The sequence below is a fragment of the Megalobrama amblycephala genome, linkage group LG3 (genome assembly GCF_018812025.1).
Source record: "Megalobrama amblycephala isolate DHTTF-2021 linkage group LG3, ASM1881202v1, whole genome shotgun sequence".
Classification (NCBI taxonomy): Eukaryota; Metazoa; Chordata; class Actinopteri; order Cypriniformes; family Xenocyprididae; genus Megalobrama; species Megalobrama amblycephala.
The window spans coordinates 44,769,099-44,789,363 of record NC_063046.1 but is presented as its reverse complement, the minus strand read 5'-3'; the positions used below and the strand labels follow the sequence as shown (position 1 = coordinate 44,789,363).

General features: G+C 38.0%; 1 protein-coding gene across 5 annotated transcripts in view; it reads left to right on the top strand.

Annotated features, from left to right (window-relative positions):
• The window catches only part of pcdh7b (protocadherin 7b), a 139,623-nt gene that overhangs the window by 71,231 nt on the left and 48,127 nt on the right, over positions 1-20,265 (top strand). For 3 of the 5 annotated variants that reach the window (XM_048185624.1, XM_048185626.1, XM_048185628.1), the window contains exon 2: positions 6,099-6,315. The exons of 1 other annotated variant lie outside the window; for it this stretch is intronic. In XM_048185624.1, the coding sequence (XP_048041581.1) occupies positions 6,099-6,315 (217 nt within the window). The remainder of the gene's footprint in view (positions 1-6,098; positions 6,316-20,265) is intronic. One more of the 5 variants, XM_048185627.1, reaches the window with a different exon arrangement.

Sequence of the window (20,265 nt, the reverse complement as noted above, 5' to 3'; positions counted from 1 at the left end):
CAACAGTCTTGGGTAAGATATCAAAAGTACGCTCAGCCGCGGGAAGTGGTCTGGTGGTAAGATCTGCCCTGGAAGTTTTCAGCGCCTGCAGTGAGGTGTGTTGATATATGCCTTGCCAGAGAGACCTCAGACCTGGCTAAACTCCAGTAGGTCTCAAGAGGTCTAGAGCCCATCTGGAGGTCCTCATAGGCAGGAAGGCTGAAGAGAAATGAAGCTTGACCAGCGCCAGTCATCCCTTAAGACAAAGCAGACACCTGAGCCTCCCAAAGCTCCAGGATAAACAAAACTCCCTGACCTCCTCACCAAGGGCTCTGTTAGTATTTTAAACACAGAGACACATTCCTTTCTCAACATGTTGTGCTCGATTTTAGACTAGACTAGAGCATGAGAAAATGTATGCTTTTTTTTTTTTTTTTTTTTCTTATCAAGATTTTGAAATATCCTGCAAATTCAGAAAATCCATGTAGAAGCTGTAGGGGTTTGTACATGAATTAGTAGTCTGAAACTTGAATAAATTTTTTTTTTTTTTTTTTTGTCCCAGATTTATTTAATGCAACGTGCCATTTTAAATAATTTAAGTTGTAACCTGCAATTGTTAGCTTAAGGATATATTTCTACTAGATTAAAATAAATAAATAAAACAGTGCAAAAATTAAGTATTTTCTTCATGTGGTAACATCTAAATTAATTGATTTTATTAAAGCTGAATCAACTTAAACACATTAGGTTACATCAACAAAATTAAGGGGTAGAAATAGCTCCTGGAGGTAACAACTGCAAGTTGACACTTTTTACAGTTTAATTCTCTCTATATATCTATATCTCTCTAATTATAAAAAAAAAAAAAAAAAAAAATGACAGTTCACAAATTTGACTATTGCAAATACATAACTGACTTTACTGGGAACTTTTCCATGGGTGTGGGAAATCAGGTTCATGGGAAATAATGTTTCAACAGGTGTATTACTTGGGATCAGAAAGAAGAGATCTGTAGCTTAGACATGAACATTAACTTTTTCCCAAGGCTAATGTTCCATCTTATTTTTCTTATAACCCTTAAAACTTTTCCAGTATACTCAGAATAGAAACTGGATTTATATCAGCATTTGCTCGGAATTCAGCACCACATTCATCTGGTTGTTGTGTTATATCCAGATCAAAGGTCTTTTGGATCAAAGAAAATAGACATTGTTCTTCCTAGTCAGAGCCCCAGAATGCTTATCTCTCACTTGTGGCTTGAATTTTGTTAACCTCATTATGGGAATTTGGGTTTAAACAACATAGAGCTGATTTACGGGTTACTTTGACCTACAGGAGCATTACCCTTGGGCTGTTTTGTACAGTGGCGGCTTGATCAGACGTGATTGACCCTCAGGGTGCTTATGAAAATTTGAACAGAGGTTAATTACAGGTTCTATCACCAGGCCATCACGTCTAGACACCAGTGACAGGATAACGTTCTTCTATACAGTATTAACATCACCACACTAACCACCCAAGTAGCATTTTCTTCATGTCTGTCATATCTCATCCAATGTTATTTTTTTTTCCTTCCTTCATTTCGTTTTCTCTTTTCTTCTCATGTCTGCTTGATTGCAGAAAGACACAGGCGATTTTAGAATTTGTGTTTTTGGCTATAACCGCGGCTCTCCATGGTTCATGGATATAGGTCACTCCACTACCCACATACACCCAAGAAACGCAAACACATACACACACTTTCTACTAAGATGCTACGAAAAAAAGGTCTGAAGAGATAGAAAATGAGCTTGTATACAGAATAGTGTTACTTTTGAAATTAATGCAAATCCACTGGGTATTCTGCTGGGTTTATTAAAATAGTATTTCCACCTACGCTGATGAAAGCCCCTTAAAATTACAGGTATTCTTGTTGTGTGTGTGTGTGTATATATACATGTACTGTATATATATATATATATATATATGTACTGTATATATATGTAATGTACTGTATACATATATATATGTGTATATATATATATATATATATATATATGTGTATATATATATATATATATATGTACTGTGTATATATATATATATATATATATATATATATATATATATATATACAGTACAGTCCAAAAGTTTGGAACCACTAAGATTTTTAGTGTTTTTAAAAGAAGTTTCGTCTGCTCACCAAGGCTACATTTATTTAATTAAAAATACAGTAAAAAACAGTAATATTGTGAAATATTATTACAATTTAAAATAACTGTTTTCTATTTGAATATATTTCACAAAGTAATTTATTCCTGTGATGCAAAGCTGAATTTTCAGCATCATTACTCCAGTCTTCAGTGTCACATGATCCTTTAGAAATCATTCGAATATGCTGATCTGCTGCTCAAGAAACATTTAATGTGTACAATTGTACAAAATATTTGTGTACAATATTTTTTTCAGGATTATTTGATGAATAGAAAGTTCAAAAGAACAGTGTTTATCTGAAATCTAATCTTTTGTAACATTATAAATGTCTTTACTGCCATCCTATTGATTTAATGCATACTTGCTGAATAAAAGTATTCATTTCTTTAATTTCTTTTCAAAAAAATAAAAATAAAAATTCTTACTGATCCCAAACTTTTGAACGGTAGTGTATAATGCTACAGAAGCTTTGTATTTCAGATAAATGCTGTTCTTTTGAACTTTCTATTCATCAAGGAATCCTGAAAAAAAAGTACACAACTGTTTTCAACATTGAAAATAATCATAAATGTTTCTTGAGCAGCAGATCAGCATATTAGAATGATTTCTGAAGGATCATGTGACACTGAAGACTGGAGTAACGATGCTGAAAATTCAGCTTTGCATCACAGGAATAAATTACTTCGTCAAATATATTTAAATAGTACACAGTTATTTTAAATTGTAATAATATTTCACAATATTACTGTTTTTTACCGTATTTTTAATTAAATAAATGTAGCCTTGGTGAGCAGACGAAACTTCTTTTAAAAACATTAAAAATCTTAGTGGTTCCAAACTTTTGGACTGTACTGTGTGTGTATATATATATATGAATTTTATGACACACACACACACACACACACACACACACACACACACACACACACACACACACACACACACACACACACACACACACACACACACACACACACACACACACACACACACATAAGCAACATGCAATCAGCAATGTCCAAATTTCATCAATTTTTGTAAAGATGATGACAAAGGTACATGTCTAGTAGAAAAGAAAGCCATTTGGACCTCATCAGGGGGTCTTACATACTTTCAACCTACATGGGATGACAAATGCCCCAAAAGGATGAACATACATATGTGCAGGGTTTAATTAAATCCGTCCTTCATAAAGCTGCTTCTATGGTAAGGAAGCCCAGCCAATCAGTGCCTAATCAATAAACCAATTCATCTGTCTTTGCATGGCCAACCACTTCCCCATCTCGCCATTCTTCTTGCCTGACATTCATTGACTCTTATATTTGAAAATCACATTTGCACCAAGCATAATGCCACACTCAACCAATTTATCTAAAGTTCAGTTCATTTCTGGGTAATTTAAGCCTCAACTCTTCAGCGTGGGACTTTGATTGCTGTCACACTTAGCTGCAGAGGCAGCCATTTCATTTTGGAGGTAGAGAGAGAGAGAGAGAGAATGGGGCTTTGATACATAAACATCATTTTGATCCGTTATTTCAGTGCAGTAGCGAGACCCCCTGTGGGTTTCTATTTAATTATGCAACAAATGTTTGACTATCCAAAGTGAATTTTTTAGCCCATGAATATTTATTTCAATTCATTTGTTGAATGTTGATTGTAATTACATGGAAACATGATTTATTGCCAAGATTTGTACATTAGCCAGAGAAATGAGGGAGAGATAAATAAATAAATTAATGCAGCATAAGAACTAATGCCAAGTGCGTGCAAACGGTTTCCTTAATGTTATAAGAATATTGTAGGTATTGGTATCAAGTGATTAAGTGACAGAAAGTGGGCACTGGTCATCAGTGAATGACAAACAGTAATTTTGTAAACAGAGATTTTATTCATGGGCATGTTTTGAGAAAGATGAATAATTATGAATGTTCGTTATAAATGCGTAAGATGATGAACAGCCATTTGTGTGTGTGAGGGTATGTGTGCACTCCTTTACATTGAAAGACAGGCCCTACTAACCTGACAGAATACAAATGCCAAGATTATGGCGACGTGTCAAATTAAAGGGACAATTTGGAGTAATGATGAGTGTTAGGCCACTCAGTCTGAAAGCCAGCGAGTTGGAAAGAAAAAGAGGAGTGAATGATGGTGCTCCGTCTTGTTTAATATTCCTGAAAGAAAATGTGCAGTGACAGGAAGTGGGGCAGCGGGGAGAAGGCCAGAGGCAAACACTTAGAGACGCTGCCGCTTTGTTAGTGTCTATTTAATGCATCAGCCGAACTTTTCGCTGCAGAGGTTAGGAAAAAAAAACATATATGTATATATGTATATGTGTGTGTGTGTGTGTGTGTTGCTTTCAGTTAAGACAGCTCAAATATAGTTTCAGATCAAACTATAACCTTGAAGACTGCTGAATTAGGGAAATGTCCTGTTTCCTGTCATGGTCACTGTTTCTCAGTATTTTCTACCTTGATGAATTGTGTTGAATTATGTTTCACCTCACAGCACACACAGGCTAAACAGCACCAGTGATCACTGTTGGATAATTTGAGTAAGTAATAGGCTGGAGAGTGAGACAGAAAGAAAGAATGATGGGAGGGTGGAGGGATCAGTTCTCCTCCATTGTCTTCTCCTCTTTTTTCCCATTTGCTTTCACTTACCCAGACAGGAAGAGTCAATGGTTTAATTACAAGGCTCCAATGCTAGTTAAATTATCAAAATTTAATTTCCACCTTTCAGCTCTCTCTCTATCTCTCTCTCTCTCTCTCTCTCTCTCTCTCATGCTCTCATTTTCTCTCGCTCTATTCCGCCACTCATTTAGCTCAGAGACCATAGGCTATGTATCCCTTATCTCAGTGTATTTCATTGGGATATGAAGGACAAAAAGTCCTCATATTGTTTAACCCATCTTCCCTCTGCTAGAGCAGTTAAATCAGGACAACACATTCATTTTCCTGATTAAAAAAGACCTAAAGGGTATCAGTATCCCACTGTCGCAATACGTTTTGCTTTGATAACAGCAGAAAACAAGTGCAAAAATAGAGAGTTCATCAATTGATTTCATGAATATCTAGTTCACTTTAATGAAATGAACCATGTCGAGTAGATTTCATGTCCTTCCTAGTTTAATTTGTCTCCCTACTCTCTTTTTCGCTGCATCTCAGCACAAACCAAAAGAATTTGTCTCCTTTCCCGGCTCGCTGTCAGTCATCTCCTCCGATCACGCCGTCTTTTGTGCCATTCCTCAGTTGAGACAACCCAAGAGGAAGAGGAAATGAAAATCAAAGGTTCAGAGCGCAGAGCGCAAATTCACACGAGCCTCTCTGTACTAGTTTATTACTCCTATGTGCATCCTTTCACCTATTTGTTCTTTAGTTACTTTGAAAAATGTGTGTGTGTGGATCCATGAGCTTGTTTATTAGCCTGTAGCCATGTGTTCCATTCTATCTCCCATCGGGACCATACTTGCTCTTCTTGTCCTGTTTTTGCTATAAAGTAAACCACACAAGGAGACTTTGATGTCCTTCAGACCTCCGCTGCTATATTTAAACCATAATGCCAAGTGTGGCATCTGTACTTACTCCTGTGGGCATTGAACTTACTATCCTAACATTTTTTTTTTTTGTTCGTGTGAGAATCCATTAAACAAGTGCTGTGCAGCTCATTAGTATTGTTTTGTTTATTTTTTTAACTTCCCTTGCTGAACACTGCTTTCAAGCTACATATATTTACTACTTAGAGAGAAAGAGAGCAATTAATCCAGCTGATGTTTGTGTCGTTTTGTAGCATGTAGCGCAGTGCGCTAATCTAACTAGAGCTACAGCAAAAGTACTTTAACTGAGATTGATCCCAATCACCCCCCCCCATCAACCTCCCTTCTTCGACCTCTTCAGTCCAGTGACCCCCAGCAATCTCTTCTCTTGTAGCCGTTCCGCCGAGTGACCTTCTCGGTGGTGAGCCAGCCCCAGGACCCGCACCAGGGCTCGCTGCAGAGCTGCTACGACAGTGGCCTGGAGGAGTCGGAGACGCCCAGCAGCAAGAGCTCGTCCGGCCCCAGACTAGGTGCCCTCCCTCTACCCGAAGACGCCTATGAGAGGACTACGCCCGATGGCAGTGTCGGTGAGGCAGAGCATATGGAAAATGGTAGGGGCAAACACAAAAAAAGATAAGTCAGAGTTAAGCTAAACAGCTAAATAAGAAGAGACTTACTCATCAGTTAACAAGATAGGGATATTCCCACAGAAGGCCACACACTCACACACAGCTACGCTGACACTACAGTTTTACAGATGCTGGTCTATACGGAGATATGAATAGAAAGGACTGAATAGGCGTTGTCTTACACGCTAACTGTGATTGTAGTGTTTAGTGTGACTGGATCAACAGCTCAGTAGCATTCATATAGATTTATATATATGTCATTCATTTTTATTTATTTTGCTGTGTTTATTTCAGTAAGAGCTAAGGGCAGTTAAGGTAGTATAGCATAATAGTTCACCTGAAAACTCAGCAGGCAGCTGACTGTATTTTCTTGTAGCATCAGATGAGGTCAAAGCTGCTTCATTGAAGACATTGCTCATTTTATAAACATTGCTTGTGTACCAAATAAATAGATATTTCCTGTGTTTTGGTGAGTTAGAAAAACGTTTGATTTCCAGGAACACTTTTCGCTCGAGTAATTTTGGCCATTTTTCAGTAATCACTGTCAGTTCGATATGCTGCTGTGCCTATCACACTCTTTATATTGTAGGAGTTTAACAGGTGAAAGGGCTTGAACAGTAAGAGCATGTATCTTGTTTCATTGTGGCCGAGTTACCTATCCTTTGTAGAAGCTCTCTGTGGTCAACAGTTACCTCCATTGTTGATGACCAGCCAACCAATGTTGGGTGTCTATCAATGGAGCCACTGTTGGGGCGGTATTCGGTAGCAGTTGTCGGACATTAAGGGCTGTCTTGTCTACATTTGATACTTTATCAGCAACAGGTGTGTATTGTGTAAGCTCAGTGTGCCATTTTCTGTGGAATGTCTGTTCTGCTTGCTCATTGGAGTACATGTTAGGAGAGCAGGAGCGAGTGTTTCTCTTAGAGTCAAGTTATCAGGTCCATATTTTGCTTTGTGTATTGTGTTACCTCATTGAGACTGGTCATATGACACTAAAACTGCATGGTTTGTAGAAGGTCAAAGGTTAAAAACCTCACAAATGGACGCTAGGCTGGGTAAATTGCTGAAAAATTAGATTTTCAACTGGGAGAATATTGGCCTAAATGTAGATTAAAGGGGGAAGCTGTTTTAGCCCACTTGCTGCGTATGATCTAAAGCCTTTTGTATTTAGACAAGTCTGTGCCAAATTAGCCTCAATTAAAGTCTGGCTCTAATTCAGACTAAGCTAAAAGTAATTGGTCACTAGGAGATCAATGCAAGGCTGATTAGATCAAAATTGTGAATTTGGCCATCAGTCAGTTCCTCCGTTGGAGAGAAAATTAATGACATGTATGCTGATGGGTATGGAAAAGCTGTTTATTGTGGTTATTACTCATTTGTGACATACATAGCTTACATATTTTATAATATCAAAAGACGTCATTCCATTGTCAAAATTTCTAAGGTTAGGGAAGTTAACGATGTATCAGATTGTGCTATCATTGCATTTATTCAGTCTCAAACGCTGAAGTTCCATGAAGCCATGGCCATTTGGGTGGATGAATGTACAGAGACACAGGCACACACACTCTCTCTGATGTTTTATTAGTAATCATTTAATGATCCATTCCTCTTCTCATCCAGCTCTCATTCTGTCAGTCTTCTCTCCCATTTTCATTCTTTCATGCCACCTCACGTCTCTCCTTTTTCCCTGTTCCATTCTATCTTTCTTGTAAGATCTTTCAAGGGCACATACAAACAAACAGATGAATCACTTTCTGATAAATAAAAGAGATGCCTCACCCTGCTGCTCCCAATCTTTAGGAGAATCAGTGTGTGTGTGTGTGTGTGTGTGTGAGGGGGGTTTAGAGAGGGAGTGTTATGGGGAAAATGGCAAAGTCAGGAGACTATGTTCGGCTTAGAACTGAGCAAAAGTGAACATTAGTACAATAGCTTATGCATTCAATGCAGTTAGAAGTTGATGCTGGAAATTTTCAAAGCTGATGTGCTCTGCTGAGCACATGCATTATCAAACATCACACACAGAGACTTATATACACTCAAATACAGCCGGTCACACTTGCGACCCAGCAAAGTCGCAGTCAATGTCTCTTTCATGACAGAGATGTCCTGAGCGTATGTGTGTGTGTGTGTGTGTGTGTGTGTGTTTGGGGTCTATAATTGGCTTAGACATGCTGTGGGTTAGTTCCGCTTTGACAGAGTCTTTTGGGTAGGTGTTAGGTTCGTTTAATGCTTTTTATGCTCTCTCAGGGGACTTAGACAACATCCAAACTCACTCTTGTGTGATCACACCTCTTGTGATTTGGAGGTATTTACCTTTCAATTCCCTTTAAAAAAATACAGAAAACAAAAATACAAAAAAGTATGCTAAAAATACATACGTAGGTCATGTCATGTCTTTTCTTTTGAGAAATTACTTCATTTAAGGAGATCTAATGTGATGTAATAGTTCATATTAATACACCTAGTTATTATTATTTCCCATCTCTAATCTTAATGTGCATTTGTATATAGGCATTTTTAAATATCATGTTCATGATCAAATTTATATTCATAAAGGAAGTTGTGTTTTGACGGATGCTTTCATCCATCCAGGGATTTACATTCGCCTATATGTATTAGGGTGTTGGAAACCTGATTTACACACACAAATACATGATCTAATTAAATTGAGTAATGTATACAAAATGTTTTTTAACTAAAAAGTTTTAATCAACCATAGAAAGCAAACATCTTTGTTTTGCATGTTTAAAAGCTTAGTTGAAGCACTGAAAGCTGTTTAATCATCTTTTGTAAGAAAATGAAACAAGGCCGTCTTGCGCCGTCTGTAGCAGAGCAAGACAAGAATGTTGCGGGTTTTTCCATGTTGAAAGGGTAACATTCTCAGTGTCCTTCTCATAGAAAGCATTTAATTAAGTAAGTTAAATGGCAGTCATTGCCTCTCACAGTACTGCTTCCCTAATGCTGTATTACAGCTATGATAACCTGGAGTCAATTAAAATACGGACGGGAGATCATACATAGACACACACACACGCACATGCACACACCCCTGCAGTTAACAGATGGGCAAAATGCCATCACTTGAAAGAAAGAATCAGTGAAGGTCTGTAATTGTGGTCATTATGCTTGTGAAGGATGTGTGTGATTGGGATCCTGGTGAGGTTTTTGTTGTGAGTGTGTTTGTTTGTTTTGGGATTAAGGTCATGGCAGGAACTGGGCGTCCCCCTAATGAAGAAGCCCTGCTGTGAAGATGGGTTTTCCAAAACACACACGATCTCTCTCTCTCTCTAGTTCTTCTTCAATCTCTCTCTCTCTCTCTCATGCAAAAACAAATGTCGGGGCAAGATCAACAAACATATAGCATATCGACAGTAAATAACAATTAGATATTTCCTTCTTTAATGTGCACATGAATGTAACTGTGAGAGAGAGACAGAGAGAGAGAGAGGAGAGACTGATTGACTCTCAGGAAAAAGCCTGCTCTTCGACTTGCTCGTTGTCAATCGATGATCTTCCAGTCAATACATTTGCTCTACTCCTCGCTACTTATCTCTTCCTTCTCGCTCTCTTCACTCACCTGTGCTGAACCGTGGGACTTGCGTCTCTTCTCCCTAAAGGATTTTTCTGCTTTCCGACATCATAATTTAGATGTTATCTAAGTCTGTAGTTTCATTATGCTAGATAGACAAACAGATAGACAGACAATGTTGTATTTCTCTTTAAAACAGTGGAGCTCCGCTCAAGCATTTGCCAATGATAGCCTTCCTCTAGGGGAATGCTGCAAAAATCTCTGACCACCGTTTGAACCCTGGAGACGTCTGTCTCTGGAGTGTGCTTGTAAGGCTTTAAGTGTTTCTGTAATCTTATCATGACTGCAGACAGATACTGGGTGTATAATGTGTCTCAAAGCAAGAATAGTGATCTAGCTGAATATAATCAACAGCTGGTCTTGGATCAGTAGAGCCCAATATTAGCGCAAGTGGAGACAATGGGAACTGAAACGATCACTTCAGACCTGTTTATGAATCGATACAAATGACAGAATTCAATTTCAGGGTTCCTGATATAGATAAAGTAGATTCTAAATGATTGGTTTGATATTTACTTTTTTAGTTCTGTAGTGTTTTTGTCTTAGAAAAGTCAATAAAAATAGGGTCCAATGTACTTTTGAATATGAAGAAATTTTAGGTTACACTTTATTTTAAGATGTCAGTATTACAGTGTAATTATACATTTAAGTACTGAACTATCTGCATGTACTTACTATAGGTTTAGTGTTTGGTTTAGGGTTAATTGCATGCAATTACATATACTTTATAGTTATCACTACAGTAACTTCATGTAACATGTGTAACAATGACACAGTAAAATACCAGTGTCAAATTTTACAAATGTACCAAATTACCACATTTTACATATTGATTTATCACAGGTGTTTTGCTTGTATTTTGAATTAACCTTTGCATTGTGTTGTGTTTTAGCCTTAAAGGGTTACTTCAGGATTTAGTATTAAGCTTTGTATTAGTAGAATACCACTAGTATTTTCGAATTACCGTGCTTTCCCCCTTCATATCAGCCCGAGATGAGAGATTTATGCATTTTTATTCTGTAAAAAAGCCTCCAATGACGGTTTCATCTCCAAACTTCGGGTGTTTGATGGCCCGCAGCCACTGTTTACATCGCTCCAAATCTTTAACTTAATCGGAAAATGATGGAAACTTACTTGTCCTTTCCTGATTTTGGGTGTACATCCAGGTACAAAGCAATTTAGCACCATTTCGCTGTAAATGTATGAACTAACTCACGATTTATAGAATTAATATGTAACAAAGCAAGCCTAGTTGTTTGAATTTTCCTGGTAATGCCGCCTGTAACCGATAGGCGTGGTTTGGGCGTGGCCTTGCAAGGGCAGCAAAACAAGTGCATTCTGGGAGTTGTTGTCTTTCATCCACATTAGTCAAAAATACATTTTCTGCCTTTTCTCAGTCTAGAAAGCTCCAAATTAAAAAATAATTTCACATTTCTACTACATAAATGACCAATTTTAAATACACATTCATCTTTCCAGGGGTGAAGTACCCCTTTAAAGTAAATCTCTGTAAACTTATTGGATAATGTCCTGGCTGAAAATACTAGTGCCTTTTCCATTTTTCTATGGACTGACAGGGTAGACAGGGTGGTTGATTGGACAGAAGATTTGATGAGAAGCTAAGTCATGAAATTCCGTGATCCATTTTAGCGGAAGTTAGAGACTGTAAGTTTTGAATGCTTATATCTCCAAAATATTAATTTTGTCATTGTTTTGGAACACACAATCTTATTCATAACCTTAAGGCTAACATATTCATACTAAAGGCTAAAAAAAAAAAAAAAAAAAACCTTACATTTTGATTTCAGGGGGACTTTAAATATGTGATTAGTACTGCATATTGATGTATTGATAGAGATTAATGGGTAAATTACATAGCAAAAGAGGGAAGATTGCTAATTTTGTCATCAGCAAGAACCAACCATTTGCAGCAACTTAATAGATACTGAACAAACTTGCATGTTGCACTAAAAAATAAAATGTGTTAACTGTAGAATTCACTTGTACCTCTCAAGTTTGTCTTAGCAACTTGGCCATTAGCAAACAAACAGATAAATAAATAAATAAACACTGTGCGCACACTCACTTCATTAGAGAAGCCGGATACAGAGGGCCAGATGGCAATGCCAGTCGCTTTTAATTAAAGCTATTCATATTTCAAGAGCTCAATAGAGCCTCAATCCAATAAACCTAATTTTTTATTTCACCAGAATTCAAGCGAGGACGATAATTGTAGGGAGAGAGAGAGATCACTAAAGTAATGACAAGCATCACAGGCCACCTTTACTGGCATTTGCATTCATTAGAAAGTTTGTGTGTAACCTTTGCTAAATTTTAGTTTGGACTTTGTGGCTTCGGATAGTTTAAGACACTGGAAGTGGATTGCTGCGGTGGGTGTGTTGTACAAATGTCACATCGACAGGCCTGAGACTCAAGGTCATTTGTTATAGTCACACAGCGCTAAAGAGTTAAAAGAGCTCTTCTTTATCAGAAAATTGGAATCAGGTTCAGGATTATAGGCAGGTTGCTACACTTGTAAGGTTGAGTGTGTGCATGTGTATGCGGTTGATCTTATTCGCTAAAATATACTGTACACTTGTGTATTCTGTCTTACTGAAAAACAGTCACAGAACATTGCACAGGATTATTAACACCCAAAGCACAAACACTAAATTGTGTTTATTCAAACATTCCTGTCTCAGATTCCTTCCACAAGCAGGAAAAGTGCAACTGGCTGAGCGGTTGTATTGTAGATACTCGTCTCTGGGTAAAAACAGGTCTTTCCGGTTAGTTAGTGGTTTGAATTGTGTAACCATGTCATATTTTACTTCACTCAGCAATTCATCTTCCAGTTGCTTTTGGATGAGACTGTGAGGACGTTTAGCGCTAGGAGGTGAAAACGTGGAGATTTTCTTAATCAGTTTTAAACAAAAACAAGCTCTCCCCGCTAGCGTGTGTGAACTTCAGGCTTTGGGAGTTCAGTGAAGTGGCAAGTATTGTTCAGGCATAGTGCCATACTAGACCTGTAAAAAGTCTTCACTAAACAAGCAGTAATTCACTTGCATTTCCTGCCAAGTGTTTGTGCGTCACCTGGCTTTTGTGAACAGGTAGACCCTTCCCGAGCACAAAACACTAAACAGTTTAGAAGCTCTGCAATTTTACATGCATTCCTGATGTCTACAACTGAAAGAAACTGGCTCACGTTGGCCTTTGATTTGTGTCTTCTTTGTTCCAACAGCCAAATCATCCACAATGTTGCACCTCAGGAATGTGTCTCTCATTATCTCAAATAATCCTAATTTATAAGTTCAAAGGGTGAGAGGGAGGTTAACAACAGAGTTAAGAGGGTGCTTAACCAAGCTATGAGGAAATAAATGTTCAAGGCACGTAATGTTTTTTTGTCAACAGCGAGTCAGCAGTGTTTCGGTTTAAGACTGCTAATTTAGTTTGCTTGATTAAAGGGGTTGAACAGGACTATTATTTATATTTTGCTCTTTTGGATAAACCAAGCCAATTAGTTTTATGTTTCAGTAAAACTATTTTTTTAGTGGACAGAGACTTATTACTTATCATGTTATGCGTTAAGTTTGCATGTTTTTTTGGTATATTTGATTGACAGTGCTAACCTTTGGAATTTGCAGCAGTTAGTTTCTTACCTTTTGATGTCATGTTGTCGCAGCCAATCGTTCCAAGAATTCCCAGGAAATAACTCAGGGGAATAATGAGTCAGACATTTGCTGAGCTTGTTGAAAGACTCCCAAGCTCCAAGGCTTGACAAGCCTTGGAATACATATTCAGTATTCTAAGGCTTGTTAAAAAGAATCGCACAATAGCCTCACAACATCGAAGCTTTAGTGTTTTATCTGTACTGCAGCCAAAATGTAGAGAATTCTATATCCTCGTTATAAAATTATGCAACTCTTTCATGTCAAAAAGTACTTTTAACCTACAGTATACAGAGCTGTGTGTCAAATAGTTTGAATATTTGTTTGAATTAAAAAGTATTTTACTGGAAAAAGCTTGATGGTAACATTAAAAAAAAACATTTCTCTTACTCTCTCTGGTCAAATGCATTTTATTTACTGCTATTTTTAAGTTCTCGGGAACATTAGGATAATTGTTGAAGGCTGTTTCTTTGAGTGCTCTTATTAAAATCCAAAGCAGGCATTAGCGGAGATGGCCGCAAGACCTTTCAAATAAATGAGACGCTCACCATCACTTTGTGGCAAGACTTTGAAGTACCTGCAATCACATCAGGTATCGGATCAGCTTAATTACCGAGCTGGAAATTAAGCATGATAAAGCGAGAATGGAGGGAGAGAGAGAGAGAGATTGGATGGGGGGCAAAAAGTCACCGAATCTGTATCTTAACACTCTGAATATCATTAACGACCTCGTTGCCTGCCAGCCATGTTACATGACTGCTGTTTACACCGATCAGACAACGTCACCCATCTATGTTTAGCTAAATATAATGGATCGCTTTACAGTGAAGAAGAGCTGTGAAGACACTTTCGCAATCTGCTTCTTTGGCCCCCTAATATTTCTTTCTCTCACTGCAAAATGTGATCCATTCTGAAAGGTTTTCCAGCGGTCCCTTTGGCATTGGCCTAGTATAAATCTGCCCCTGTTTTGAGATGTATGAGTAGACTACCACACTGCAGCGAGAGCTCAAGGCACAAGAGGAGGAAGATGCATCCCTGCAGCACCAGCAGTAAAGCCACTGAGGCCTGTGGCATTCTTTTCTTTTCTTCTTCCTTCCTTTCACTTGTCCTCCTCCGCTTTTTGTCCTATTAAACAAGAAACAGGCTATAGTGTTTTGCCCACAGAGGGAATGAATGTAGGTGAGGCAGAATGAGTGTGACATGAGGAGATGTTTTGCACGTGTCAATTGGTGACATTTGGGAGGTTCACCTCAAAGCTCTCGCTGTGCCTCCATCCCTTACCTTCTCGGCGTGAACCGTGACCTTTCACGAACAGAAAAGCAGCCATCTCTCAAACTATCACATTTAACGGAATAAATCTCTTTCTTTCTAAAAATAAACATCGTAAAATTGCGCAACAAACAGACAAAAAGAAACAGTTCTGTCATAACTGTTCAAGTCATGCATTATGGCAGCATTTCCTTTTCATCAGCATCTGAATGTTTTCCAAGCAAGTGCCTTGATGTCTAGAAATTGCATGTCAATTGAAAAACCGTGCAAGGTCAGGGAAAGAAAGGAATTGTTGCGACAGCTAGACAAATAAAATAAACACCTGACAGTTCAGGGAATTATTTTTGGCATTGCTTTTCATTGGGTGCCTGTTGTGAGGTGAATATGCATTGGCACATAATTATTGAAATGTCATGTAAAATATGCCTGGGGCCTGACAAATCTCATTCAAGTCTCTCCAACAACTGTATGTTCCCCACTGCGTTTCGAAGGTTTAGTCTTTTTTTGGGCTGCAAAGTAGATGCACGGCCACTAGAAATGCACAAAACGCACACAAGTGTTCACCCAGACCTCACGGAGAGCCAGGTGATGGCAGTGTTATGTCAAAACAGTAGATAAAACTTTTCTACTCATCCACGTTTAACCTCCCACATACCACAACACACAAAGGGGCCGATTCAGCAAACAAAAGAACAAAAATGTTCAGAGGTACAAAGAGCGCAGACTTTGAAAGAGGGATGAGTGAGCCCTAAAGGGAGAAAAAAAAAATGTTTTTCATTATGTAAAGAGAAGCTGGCATAAAATACTCCAAGAAGAAGACAATTACCTCAAGATCACATGACTCTGACAGAAAAGACAGAAGAAATGGATTTCTAGCCCTTGCCGGAAAAAAGGATTAGCAACTTGAACAAAAAACGAGGGAGACACACCTGGTTTTAGGGGCCTAGAATGTGAACAAAAGGTGTGTGTGTGTGTGTGTGTGCGTTTCAGGGCTTTTGTGTGGTTACTCTAAGGAAATAATGACTAGCCGTGGGCAATACTAGGCAGGGCCATGGAGGGAGTTTACCAGCGCCCGTGGCTCTCTGAGTTTAGCAATGGACTTTATATTCTCCCCATCAATCTAGCCTGTTGTTCTCAGAGGACTTCTGTCAGATTGTTTTCCTTCTCTTTCTTTGCTGCATCTTGTATTTCGTTGTTCTCCATCTCGTCACTGTCAGTCTTTTCTTCGATCTCGCTGTTATGCTTAAAAATTAAACATCAACGATTCTTTCTTTCTTTCTTTCTTTCTTTCTTTCTTTCTTTCTTTCTTTCTTTCTTTCTTTCTTTCTTTCTTTCTTTCTTTCTTTCTTTCTTTCTTTCTTTCTTTCTTTCTTTCTTTCTTTCTTTCTTTCTTTCTTTCTTTCCGTTTGATCTCCAGGCATAGGCCTCCTTAGGTGCAATATTTGTTGTATTGAAGGGGGCTGGTGGTGGTTGGATTGACATAATGATAAAAACCACCCACACTGATTTAGTGCCACAGTGCTCGGATGATCTGACAAAACCGGAGAGAGGTTTTAATCCGTAAGATGGGCTCCTCAAATCCACTCACAATACCCCCAAACAATACACCCACCCCTGAGGATGCACACACACAAACACAAGCAGACACCAAGCGACAAATTGGAATTGAATTCTGCATAAGGCCAAGGCTCAGCAAGTAGGCCATGGCAAGAAATATTTGTGTCCGATTTATCCACGGAAAAACTAGAATGAAATGACTCCCCCCTCCCCACTGTTCACAGCCTAGGCCTAATCTTCAGGGTTTTTTGATGGTCAGAGAGAAAGGAAGGATGATAAACAGAAATAAGCACTGAAGTCAAGCTCCCACTATTGTTTTGTGTAAGCTTTGTTCTCTTTTGCTCCCTCTTTTCTAGCGTGTTTGTAATCACAGAGGTGGCGTAATATGCAGTGGTCACTGTTACGAAGGAAGTTGTTCTTTAGAGGCCTTGCATACTGGTGAGGATGTTTTGCTAACAGGTGCAATGCTAGCAGCCTCATTTGTCTTGAACACACAGGGGTGATTTATATGATAGTGCAGGTTCCCTTTGGAGGGAACCGCTAGCTCTGCTCTTACTGAACAATATGGCTGACAGTGCTGTCTGTATATATAATATTGTGTTAGTCTGCTTTGCAAGGCATCCTATTAGTGGTGAGGGTAATGTTTTACTCTATTTTTTTTTCCTGTAACAAAACAAGACTAGGTATTTTAAGGTGTCTGTGTTACAGGATAATTATACATTTAGTACTGAGTAATCAGTAATAACTGTTAACTAACATGAACTAACAATGAGATTTATTTATTTTTTTTTTTAACAGCATTTATTAACCTTTGTTAATGTTAGTTAATAAAAATGTTCAGTTACACTTTATTTTAAGGTGTCCATGTTACAGTGTAATTATACATTTAAGTACTGAATAATAATAATACTTAACTACATGTACTTACTATAGGTTTAGGGATAGGTTGAGGGTTTGGTTTAGGGTTAATTGCATGTAATTATGCATAATTAATAGTTATTACTACAGTAACCACATGTAACGTGTAACCGACACTGTAAAATAAAGTGTTACCAAATGTTCATGTTAGTTCACAGTGCTTTCAAACTTAAAAATGTAAGTAGTAGTGTAAGTCGTGAGATTAACATAAGATTAATAAATGCTGTAGAAGTGTTCTTCATTGTTGGCTCATGTTAACTAATGTAGTTAACCAATGTTAACAAATGAAACCTAATTGTAAAGCATTACCATTTTTTCAAGTTGCCAAGGTCTAAAATTATATACTGTATATATAATAGTATAAGTTTTATGCCGGAGCCCGTAGCCTCATGGGCAGCATAAAGCGCAACTGCGCCTCCGGCGACCCGAGTTTGATTCCCGGCTTGAGGTCCTTTGCCAACCCAGTTCCCCTGTGCTTTCCTGTCTGATCTTTACACTGTCCTGTCCAGTAAAGCCAAACAATATAACTAAAAAAAAAATAAAAATAAAAAAAATAAAATAGTTTTACTACATTCATATATTCTGAATATTAAAACTTGTCCTGACTAGTTGATGAAAATGTGAATAATGCACAGCAGAAAAAGCTGTTGGAGAAGGATTGCGCTTTTTTTTTTTTTTTTTTTTTTATTGAGAAGTCATATTTTCATGGCCCTTTTTTATAGACACTCATTTCTGTTAATAATAGGCATATATGCAGTATTATTAGTTTTACCTCACTTCTCCTTGACTAAAAAAAACCCAAACAAACTATGTAACTTCAGTTAATTGTGATGAATTGAATCCAAAAATTACAATAATATTTGCTGATGAATTACCATCCATCAACAAATATTATTTTACCCTTAATAAATGATGCTTTCTTTTAGAACATTTTTGCTCAAACTGCTATAATTGACAAAGCTGAATGGAATAGAGAAATGAGAGGCACAAATCAAATTTAAGGATGGCAAAACTGCTTGACATTTATCTGAGATCAATAAAGGGGTGTTTTTAAAGAACATTGCATGACTAAACCCAGCCTTGACTTGACGAGGACTTGACTGTCCTAATGGTTTTCAAATGTTCACGGTCATCACCATTACTTGGCAAATTGCCCTTTTTCAACAAAGAGTAGACTTGGGTAAATATTTTCCTCTAATTATGAGTAGACGTCAGACTAGCAGGAGCAGGCTAAAAGCCTTCCACTGGAGACATTAATCAATTCTAAAACAACATAGACACCACTTTCACCTGTCTGTCTGTATGACAGGTCTCACACTGCAGGTCATGGCAGTGCAGCCCGGTGAACTGTATGACTTGAATTCAGAGAGTGAATGAAATAATTGATGGTCAGAGAGTTTTGCTTTGGGGGTGAGGCTGATGAGAAATAGAAGTTGTAGAAGAAATAAAGAGTGATTTAAATGATGGGAGAATCTATAACCCTGTGTTGTGCAAGGTAAGTCATGCCAGTGAAGCATTCGTCAATTTAATTCTTTCGCCCCACCCTACCTTCCAAATCACCTCTAAATCCGCCTTTTTATTATAAATAAGAATGGAAAACGGCACCATTTTAATTCCCACCCATTTTTAATATCAATCAAATTGGTCACCAGATTATCCGCCAAGACCAGATGGTTTTTGGCTTGGAAATTACATTTTCCTGATGGTCTATATTTGTGCTTTTTCTTCCTCTTTTTCGTCTCCCATCCGTTCCCTTACACTTTCTTGTTAATTTCATTTTGTTTTATGTGCATGCGTTAAGCTTGGATTACTTTTGCTTATCCAACGCTAGCTGTTAAATCTTCCTTCTTGTTTCGATGTAATTTTTGGCCCCATATATAATCAGCACATATAAAGTAATCCCTCCCCTCCGCCTGGCAAAGAAAGAGCCGATGGAGACATTGCAGCATTGGGAATATGATGCTGTACAAAAATAAATTGTTTTAAAGCTGACTGGCTTTGGGTGTGTTTGAGAAACTGTAAAAAACAGACGTTCTTTATGTGGGATTTATAGTGATGCATGTGACAGTCACTGAGTGTTTCTGAGTTTGCAGCGGGCCCAGAGGAAAGACACTTTATCTGTACAAGGTGATTAGGAGAGAAAGAGGTTTACTGTTTATGAGCTCGCAAATCAGCTCAGGTTGGTCTTTGGTCTCTGTCTGTTTTTGAGTTGGAATTGCTGAGGAACATCTTCCCTAAACCCACAGACACAGTCCTTGAGCACCTCCGTATTTATAACTGCCTGTGATGGTGAACTGTCAGAAGCAAAGAGACTCTGCAAGATGGCTGCCAGTGGAGAGAACATTTAGAGTTCCTACATTTTAGAGCTCCTGCCAAATGCAAATTTACCTCCAGCCTTCATCCAAAAGTCTAATACGATATTGAAAAATTAGGCTTAAACATTTAAACCTGGAAATAAACAGAAGCTTCAGGAAATGAAGGAACGTTAAAATGAATAGTAAATATTTAATATTCTGAAATAGTATTTCAGGTCACTAAGAAAATTTGTGACATTGATTTTGTGAACTCAAATAATGCTGAATCATCAGGTTTTACACACAATTGTTGAGTTAATGTCATCTATAGTGGTTCTCAACTTGCCTGGAAAATCCAGCCTCACCACTGTACCAGCGGATGAGTCTGGTCGGCCATTGAATCAATTCGATTTCTAGGGCGGAGCAAATCCGAGCAAACAGGAAGCGGAGTAAACCAATCAGAGAAGGGCGGATATGACGTTAGCAAAGCGACAAGAGAGTCAACAGCGAAAAGTAAATAATTAATGTGTTTTTGGTCATTTAAAACTGAATTCACGGCTGAATAGAACAAACTCTCGGGTCTCCCGTGGGAGACTTTCGCCGCACTAAAGTGACGCTGTTTGCGTCACTGAAATAA